This window comes from Oreochromis aureus, linkage group 9 (genome assembly GCF_013358895.1).
Source record: "Oreochromis aureus strain Israel breed Guangdong linkage group 9, ZZ_aureus, whole genome shotgun sequence".
Lineage (NCBI taxonomy): Eukaryota > Metazoa > Chordata > Actinopteri > Cichliformes > Cichlidae > Oreochromis > Oreochromis aureus.
In genome coordinates this window covers 2,143,908-2,153,917 of record NC_052950.1, presented here as the reverse complement: position 1 = coordinate 2,153,917, position 10,010 = coordinate 2,143,908, and the positions used below count along the sequence as shown (strand labels likewise).

General features: G+C 37.9%; 1 protein-coding gene across 1 annotated transcript; it reads right to left on the bottom strand.

The window, feature by feature from the left end:
• Window positions 1–732: 732 nt before the first annotated feature.
• LOC116311424 lies at window positions 733–8,627 on the bottom strand. Its single transcript, XM_039617404.1, has 10 exons — window positions 8,324–8,627; window positions 7,303–7,395; window positions 6,816–6,962; window positions 6,078–6,238; window positions 5,399–5,535; window positions 5,136–5,229; window positions 4,456–4,788; window positions 4,174–4,348; window positions 3,942–4,063; window positions 733–3,566 (listed from the first exon to the last, which is right to left on the bottom strand). Exons 2-10 carry the CDS (start codon window positions 7,385–7,387, stop codon window positions 3,252–3,254), a joined length of 1,569 nt encoding a protein of 522 aa, XP_039473338.1. The 5' UTR covers window positions 7,388–7,395; window positions 8,324–8,627; the 3' UTR covers window positions 733–3,251.
• Between the last annotated feature and the right edge of the window lie 1,383 nt (window positions 8,628–10,010).

Here is a 10,010-nt window from a genome sequence, read left to right as displayed (position 1 = left end):
AGAAAGAGCTGAGGAGAGCCCCAGATGAGGGGTCACTCAGCAGCCGTAGAGCAGAAGCCAGGGGGGGTTGCAGTGACGTGCCTGTGAGCTCCGCCGGCAGCCAGCTGTGCCTGAGTGACCGAGCCCCAGGCCGAGAGGCCGAGGGCACCCCACCCCCCGAAGGGCCCCATCTTATCTTAAGGACCTTGTAGTACCATAGCACCCTATTACACAGCAAAATTGTAAGTGTAAATTTAACTCTCTTAGTGTTAATTTTAACACTATCCCGGTGTTTATATAATCCTCACCGGTCCAGTGTTAAAATTACTCTTTCAATAGTGTTAATATTTTAACTCTTTTGTAGTGTTAATTGTCTAACACTCACAGCGTTATTTTGTTACACTTTATAGTGTAACAAAATAACTTTTGTAGTGTTAATTGTCTAACACTCACAGTGTTATTTTGTTACACTTTATAGTGTAACAAAATAACTTTTGTAGTGTTAATTGTCTAACACTCACAGTGTTATTTTGTTACACTTTTAAGTGTAAAACAAAACACTGTGAGTGTTAACGTGGTTTAACAAAATAACACTGCGAGTGTTTTTTTTGTTACACTTAAAAGTGTAACAAAATAACACTGAGTGTTTTATATATATCATTTCAACAGAAAAATAAATGTAATTAATCTCTACCAAGCTTGAATGTGCTTGATTTAAAGGCTCAAGAAAAAAGATGCATAAACAAATTAAACAATAAACATTTTATTCCAAAGGAAGTGTTCCAAGCACCAATACAAACTGGCCACCAATTTGCTGCCTTAATACAACTACAAATAAAATAAAGGAACAACATATAAACAGTCAACACCAGTATGTGCATGTTGCAGGTCAAAGGGTTTGTAAATGATAAGATTGTCTGCTTTTATAACATCCTTTTCATCAGTCTCAAACACTCTGTAGGCATGAAAATGCTCATTGAAGTTATCAACCAGAAGTTTGTCCACAAGGAAGAACGTAGTACTGTCAGCTAAGAGGATCGTTGTTATTCTACCAAATACAGGCATTTCATTTTCAACATTAATGCAAATGATTAGTCCTTTTCTGTACTCTGTTCCAGAAAATTTGATCCAGCTAGAAGAAAATAAGTCTCTCGGTGCAGCATGCAGTGCTCTTGCAAACATCTGTGTATTGTCCTCACGGTCCAAATTAAATGATTTTAAGGGTCCAAATGGTTTAAAGGTGACGTCTCCCAGTGGTATCCTATGAAGATTTGATGTTTTCTTGCAAGTGACTTTGTAACATTTTTGAAGTTTTTTACAGTATTTTTGAAAACCTTATGTTTAGCCTCAAATCGCATGCTCCACATATGTATCAGAGGCCCAATTTTTCTTATGCAGGAAGGATAGTGTATCATAAAGTGATGTTTTGGGATGAGGTTCCTATTTGGATACAACTGTTTAAACAAAACATGATGTTCTATTATCAAATGCTTCAAATGTATAGTCATGCCTAATGTAAGAGAAGGAGAAAATATTATGTTAATGATCTGTAATAAAAGCAACAGCAAAGTCCAGTTTGGGTTTCCCTCAGGCAGAAGATCACCAAAAATGAGTGGAAGGTTTCTTACAAGGCAAAGAGTCTGCATGGAATTGAGCCCTATGCTATTACCACTGCTGTCCAGGTTAATCCTTGTAGGACGATTTTTGCGCTCCAAATACCCGTAATCAAAAGCGTAAACTCTTGAAAGCAGATCATTTTTTGACAAAACATTTTCAGAAAGATACTCCATCAGTAACTTTATCTCATACTGAGCCACCCCTTCGAGAATGTCGTGCATTATGTCCAAAGAGAAATTGTGACAAACATGAAAGAACTGTAGGTTATTTAATGTTGAATTGTGCTTTAAGCCAAACACTGATAACTTCTGTGGTTCTGACTGCAACTCATTGCAATGCATTTCAAAAAGATCCTTTCCACGCAAGATTATCTTAGGGTCATCTTCATCATAAACATTCTGGGCATCATCTTTGTCAACCAAACACAAACGGCAGAAATGTCGTGCACTAAAAGACTCCGTAAAACCCAGAATGGTGTGCATCCCCAGGTTATCTCTGGTTATCTGACATATAGTGCCATAAACTTTTTCAGAGGAGAATGGTAAATCAAGGCCAAAGCACTCCAGTATTTTGATGTCATTAATAAGAGGTTGTAGAATTGGATCAAATCCATATTTTTTCATGTCTTCAGTATGAAACAATGCTACCAGATGAATATTCATAAGAGCAGAGTTGAACTTAGGTGGCAGATTTCTAAGGACAAAATACAGAGCACCTACTTTATGGACAGTGCGTTTTGAACCTAAAGGGTTTGCAGTTTCAAAGTCATCATAGTACAACTGAATTTGTAAAGAACTTTGATCTTTAGAGAACAAGGGATGTGTCTTATAATAGCTTCCATCACAAAAGTCTTCAAATGTGTTCGTTTTTGATAAATGTGGCTCTCTAAGCAACTGACAAATTTCCGCATTACGACACATAAATTTAATCGTTTCCAAAATTGGAATGTAAATAAATGTTTCTTTAACTGGAACTTGATCATAGGTGCCTGTTAATTTATTTCTCCTTGTATCAAATCGAACTCCCAACATTATTTCAACTGGCTCCACAATGCCCCATTTCTCTCTGAAATATGCCATTCTTTTGGTTTCGGTATTAAAGCTAATTAAAGGGTTTTCGTAATTTTCAAAGCTTTCGTTTAATGTAGCTCTTACAGGGTCATCCTTAGAGAAATGAGCCAAAATGTCATGTTTTACCTGAGCATGTAGACCAGTAGCAAGATCTTCCAAATCATTAACAACTGATGAAACAACACTATTTGCCATACCACTTCCTTGCAGTTTACCAATAATTGAAGCACAAATATGTTTCACATTTTGGATTTGAAGACCAGATCCCTTGTTCTCAAAGCTATTAGTTTCTGGGTTTTGCATGGAATTTGTATCTCCATCTTCAGCATTGTCTCCTGAACAGTTATCTGTGAAACATGCTGATTTTACTGGATCAACACTTTGACAAAATTCCTTTTCATGAACAACCAAATGTTTTTTGAAACCTGAATACGTTGAAAACTGTCGCCTACAGCGGTCTTGTGCACAAACCAACTTAAACCTGGTGCTTGGATAGAAACTATGGTCAAGTCTTAAGTGAGTTATTAGTAACTGGCTAGCGGCATGTACAGCTTGACAGATGAAACATTTGAACATTTTTCTAACTTAGTTGAAGAACTTTGCCCGAAGTTCACAAACCCTTGGAGAGCCACTTGTTGTTGTAGCATCAATGCTGTAGATTGCTGTTTGCACAAATGTGTAGAGCTGGACCAGGGACTCATCATAGGACAGGTTGAAAACGTAGTGAGATTTAAACAATTCATCAAAAGCACCCAAGGAGCTGGTGGCTTGGCAGGGGATAAGGTGCTTGTCCACGACAATGTAGAACTGATGGATGTTGTTTTGGGTGCGGCCCACAGCAAGGATGTATGGCTGCTTTCCCTCTCGTTTCCGCAGGTGTTCATCAATGCTGCAGTTTGACTGGGAAAAAGAAACATACACTTGAAACTGACACATATTTACAGTCATATTTTAGTCTTAAGTACTCCAGTATGTCCCTTGAGCGACTAAAGAATCTGAAATATTGTCTAGAAATTGATGGAGAGATATTAATGTAATTGTTCACTTTTTTGTAAGAGGAAAACTATTAAAAATCAGAAGGGACACCTAACAGCAGCACAGCAGAAAAATTAGCAAGTCTTCAATTTTTACCAGTGCTCCCAGAAAGCTGTAGGAGACCAAACTGCACAGGACATGGCCTTACATTATAAAAAGTCTATTTGTAATGTCAACTTAAAAATATGCTGTTGCTAATGGGTTAACGTTATTGGATTGTAGTAGAAGAGGTATATTCACCTTATGAAAGTGCACCATTTTGTCCACAGCATCACATGGACTAATTTTTGTCCTCTTCCGACCAGCAGTGGGTGGCAACAAATGAAGGAGGAGCAGCAGAGAAGCCATATCACTGTCCCAGTCTTTAGGCAGGGAAAGACAAGGAAAAAACAAGACATATGGACTATTACAATTCAAAAATAAAAAAGCTTTAGCTGGCTGGAATACAAACCAAGAGAGAGAGTAGCCTTACTGGTTTCATCATTTGTTGCAAGTTTCTCAGCAGCTTTCAGAAGTTGGTGCACCTCAGCTGATCGAGTCAGATGTCGGGCCTCATCAATAATCTTGGGTTTAAACGCTATTTCCCACTTCTCAAGGAGCTTAGATGCGGTTTGAGCCCCAAACAACAGTTGGAAGTCTTGGTTTAGCTATTAATCATAAATACATAAAAATACTTTAAGTAAAATGCCATTGTAAATTGCCAACATTTGGCCCGATAAGAAAAAACAGCAGTAAAAATAAAAACACCACTCACTAGTCCCTTGATGTCTAAAAATCGTGGGAAGGTTTTGAGGACATCTGTCGTTCTCTGTGGATCATGCACGAGGTTCTGCCGATGTTGAAAGGTCATCTTCATCTTTTCAAAGATGACTGTCTCATCATTACAGTGAAGAAGAAACGATACAGCCTCCCTGCAGGCATCTCCATCAAGCTGTTGAGGCACTGTCACTGTTGATCTTCTGCGGTTTGGTCCTTGCGCTTGAGGAGATGTGGCTACCTTCTCTGGCCTCCGATCTCTACTCCTGGACATGGTTTTGAGGCGCCATGCTAAATATCCTGTGCCTTTTTCTCCATCATAGAAGTGCTCCTGTCAATGTATTTTCAAAAATGTGGAAAAATAAGTAAATCACTAAGTGATCTTAGAATTGCAGTTGTAATTTTATAACCTAAAAAATTACATTTTTATCTATAGGGTTGTAGTTTGATAGATAGATGTTTTCAACAATTGTTATGCATTTTATGATAAATTCCTACTGTCAGCAAAGATTTTAATAATCAATTACATTTTTAGATAAGCAACTAAGAAAAAAATGTACTAAAAGTTTTTGTTTTTCAATTTTTTAACTGATGAATTATATGTCAAACAAACATTGAAAAGTTACAGTCTATAAAGCTAAATTGTCTTCAGGTATGAAGTTTGTTTTTTTTACTTACATAGCCTTTTGGAGAAAAAGGATCCTTCAGCGAAGGAAAAAGTGTAATGATTCCCAAGGCATACTTCTCTTTCTGCTTACGTGAAGGAATCCTCCTTTACAGCAAAGAAAACAAATACAAACAGAAAAATCAAAATAAACCCTGCCACTTTAATAATAATGTGGTTTCCTAAACATAATTCAGTGTTACACGTCTTGAAAACAAAGCAGTCCTAGATCACCTCTTTTGATCTGAATTAGTTTTGTTTCTTCAAAACCACTTACCCATGCATCTCAGTCATGTGACTAGCTAGTATGTTAACAAGCTGCCTGCGCGTGCGATGCTGCAGTGATTTCTCAGACTTGTACTCCTCCAAGACATCCTCACCTCCAGGTTTTATGCGCAATGCATTTTCTACCATCTTCAACAAAAGAATTGTCAATTAGCACATGTATGTTATTAAATAAATCTAACCCACCATTACAGATTCATACAAAAAACTAACATTAATAGGGTACAGAGCAACCCCACTCCCACACACCGAAATCCCATCAGCAATGCATTAAGTTATCTTCCATCCAATTCATTCGCTTCCACTTATCCTTTCCAGGGTTGCGGCTGGAGCCTATCCCAGCTGTCATAGGGTGAGAGGCGGGGTACACCCTGGACAGGTCGCCAGTCTGTCACAGGGATAACACCACAGGGAGGAAGCCGGTGTACCCCGAGAGAACCTACGCAAACACGGGGAGAACATGCAAACTCCACACAGAAAGACCCGGCCTGATGGTGGAATTGAACTCAGGACCTTCTTGCTGTGCGGCAGCAGTGCTAACCACCGTGCCACCGTGCTTATCTTACCTTGCAAAAATTTTATAAGTTTAAATGAAACCATATTTATATTGTGACAAGCTAAACTTACAATAATAATTAGCTAATTACATTTTTAAAATGCATCTAAAGTACCTCTTTTGCAGCCTCTGACTCTGAAACTTCTGTGGTAGGCTTGTTCTTGGCCCCAGTGCTCAGTCTACTTCCAGTAACGGGGATCCCCAAATCTCTGTGAAGATCACTGTCACTTGAGGACAGAGACATGGTATCCGTGAGGGACGATGATGTTGAATGAGCTATAGAAAAAAAAAAAACAAGCTTAAAAACATGAAAAAGAAAGACAAAACTAATGGATGACTGACCTAGAAGAGGGGTGCAACTCTGGGGTATCATACTACCATATAACATAACTACATACAACTTAAAATAATCAGAATGACAATATGGCAGAGTCATTTAAGTTCTTTATTTTTATTTATATTCCAAATTCAACAAAAAAGAAAATAGCTTTTTTGCAGGAAGGGGGATGGAGTGTATAAATGAGTGTGATAAGGGTATAAGTGTTTCTGAGTGCATGTGTACCATAGCTTTTATTCATGTATTTTGGATCAATTAACATGTGTAAAGTTTTTTCATCAGTTTTAATTATGTAAAGCAATTTGTTTTTATGCTTTCATGAAAAGAGTGTGCTTAATATGTAAAATACAATAATGTATCAATTGTAGTTTGAAATGTTTGCTAATTGTATGCTCAGTTTTGTCTTAATACATTTTAATATCCAAATTGCCACAGCCAAATAGTGTAAAAAAATGTGCAGCTGCAAATCCCTGAACACTCGTTAAAACAAGACTTAACAATGAAATGAAACCTTACCATCTCCTGCTGCACTGTCACATACAGTCAGGCATATGTCAGGATTGGCCTCTATAAGTTCAAGAAAGATGTCTTCCTCCACCGCGGTGTCAGTCTCATCAAAAATGTGCAGTTCGGTAACATCAGGAAGTCCAAACTTGTTTTTCACTAAAGGAAGATGATAACATGTGACGTAAACATATCTGAAACAGAATTGAATTCGAATGGAACAAAGGCTGTATCTCCAAAGCTAATGTGAAATTCCACATTGCTTTTATTTAAAAGCAGTTTAGCAATGTGACATTTCAGTCACTAACTTGTGTGTTTGCAAAACCAATTTGAGTAATTTATGTGTGCTAACTCAACACTGTTAGTCCCACAAGCAGTCAATCTGGCCAGTTCACACTGTGCATTTTTCGGCTATCTCCAAGGTCTGCTTCATGCCAAAATATCAAAAACATTTTTTCTTGTCCTGCTTGTTATAAAGATTTACAAGATTGCCACCCACCTTCACTGATGAACTCCAAGTATGTGAAACCTGGCTGTAACCGTATGTACTTCTTGGAACTTTGGTACTTGACTTTCAGCAACATGATGACATCTTAGAAGAAATCCAAAAAGAGGAAAAGTAGGTGTTAGGGCTTGACGTGTGTAAAATGTATGTAAATATTGCAAAAATAATAAAAAGTCATATCAGATAACTCAACCAAGCCTATTAAAATATACATCTTCAAAGGAATGGTTAAATTCTTTGGTGAGCGCACAGGAGAAGGCAGATTAATGTAGCGTTATGTTAATTAGCTCCCAAAGCAATAAACGGGTTCCGCGTTGGGTTCGTAGCCAGTAACTAGCTTTACTGTCAGCAAACACAGTGTACAGTCGAGTCTTAACAGCTTACTTACCGCTGGGCTCATCAACCACTCTTTTTGGCTGCAGTGGTTATTATTATATTTACATGCTTTCATTTAGCGTTTCTCGAGGGTAGCAACTCCTAAGTTTCTCCCTCCCACACAGAACGGGAGGGGGAGTCCCACACGTTCTCCCTGCAGCACCGACTACACTGCCTACAAGGGCCTGTAGCACTCTGCACATATTGCCTTCACATTAAATCATTTATGAATAATGAAAAAAATCACTTCAAGGGCTAAATCGCATTTTGTTTCTTCACCTAAATATACAGGCTGCATGTAGGAGTGACGTGGATTGCAAGTGGCCCCGCCTGACCTAAGGCTTTGGCAAGTTTGATTCGAAATTAAATAAAGGGCGTTTAATAAACACTGAGATATATATTAACAAGTTGTTATATTCTCCCAACAGCCAGAATATGCTAAATGAATATTAGGAAAGTAAGTGGTACTTTGGTGGAGTTCTAGCTAGCAGTAGACCAGCTTAATAAAAAAAACAGTTAAAATTCAAATATGACACTTAAAGATCATGCATTTTGATAGAAATGCTATTTTCTTACTAGTTATCGTGTTACTTGTACTAATATCAATCTAAAACTTAATATTTAACCGAATAAAACTTACCGCAGCAGCAAGAAAAGATGGCGACCGAAGAAGATTCTGAAATGCGCTGCTCCACAGGAAATGAGGGTGTGGTCTAATTTAAAACTCATAGTGTTAAAATGCAGTAACAACTAAAATCCACACTAACACTTTTCAGGAATCCACTCCCGATGTGGTATTTTAACTCGATTAAGTGTTGATCAGACTCCGAACTCTGTTGAATTCAACTAACACTGAAAAATCAACACTGGCATTTTTGCTGTGTAGAGCACTTCGCTCTCGCACTGCAGGCTTACTTGTTGAATGGGAGGGAGAGCCTTCAGTTTTCAGGCCCCTCTTCTGTGGAACCAGCTTCCAGTTTGGATTAAGGAGACAGACACTATCTCTACTTTGAAGATTAGGCTTCAAACTTTCCTTTTTGCTAAAGCATATAGTTAGGGCTGAATTGAACTAGCTGGCAATCAAACCGTAAGTGCTAAAGTAAGCTAGGGCTAATCTCCTCTCCTTCTTGTTAATGACGGTCCTAGTGTCTTTAACATTTCTTCCAGTTGTGTATTAAATTTGTATAATCAAACAGTGGTGTATTTAATCGCCTATATTGGTTAACATGTGCATTTCAGAACCTAGATTAATCTCACCCAAGGCCTATGAGATTTTCTCTGCCTACCTACACTGTGATTTCTGCTTAAGTACCTAGGAGTCTGTTCCAAGTAATGTGACGCCTACCCGAGAAGCATAAGGCCACCACAGGCTATTTTCTTATCTCTGAAAGAGAAGTTACCTTCTCCCAAGCCTTTTTTGTATTTCTTCATTGACATAATAAAACACCAGGGAGTCTATTCCTGACCTTTGAATGTTTGGCTTTGTCTTTAATCCTATGTTGGCCTGATGCATTCGTGATCTGCTGCTGTAACCACAGTGGATAATCTTGCTCTGACTAATCTGGCTAGCCTTGCTGATTTAGTCTGTTTGTTAATTAATCATGTGCTATTTACATTCCCCAGCTGACTGCACCCTTTCTCAGTTTTCAGGTGTTATTACAACACAGTGTATAATTTTCATAGTATTACTATCTGTTCCTGATTTAGTGTCTATATTATCATTGCTGTTTGTTGTAGTTTAGATGGTCCTACAGTGTATAATTAATTAATTATAATCCATTGTATAATTTTAATATAACTATATAATTAAAATAGGAAGTTACCCATCAATAACCAGGCCATTCCATGGTGGTATTTTATCTACAAAGCTTTTCTTCTATTTTCTCCAGTAAATGACCTCCATACATTTGAATTCGTCTTCCCAGGGATAGCACTGTTAACACTATTATTGTTAAAGTTGGGACATCATACTGTGACATCAGACTACACTTTATTACCTGTGAAATGAAAGAATTAATATGGTGATCATGACAGATGTGGGAAAAGCAATGCATGGACATTTTGTCAAGCAGTGGATGAGATTTTGTCACAGCACCATGCCACCATGAAGAAATCATCTTTTACTAACTCACCCACTGTGAACAGATTAGAATAATAGGCTTTATGCTTTCACTCACAGTCTGTGGGATACTAATTGAGGTAGGCTACTGGTGTTACCAGTAAAACAAGAGAAAAACAGCTCACAGTGACTCCAAAGTGGACTGGAACACAGTGCTGCTCGGTTTTACAAATTTTTTCTGTTTAGACCAATGCTCCAGAGAAGTAAT

Coding starts and splice junctions, on each gene's coding strand:
- LOC116311424 (XM_039617404.1), bottom strand. CDS start 7,387: ATGTTGCTGAAAGTCAAGTACCAAAGTTCCAAGAAGTACATACGGTTA. Junction 6,963..7,302: donor CTTGGAGTTCATCAGTGAAG/GTGGGTGGCAAT, acceptor ATCTTCCTTTAG/TGAAAAACAAGTTTGGACTT. Junction 5,230..5,398: donor CACATGACTGAGATGCATGG/GTAAGTGGTTTT, acceptor TTTGCTGTAAAG/GAGGATTCCTTCACGTAAGC.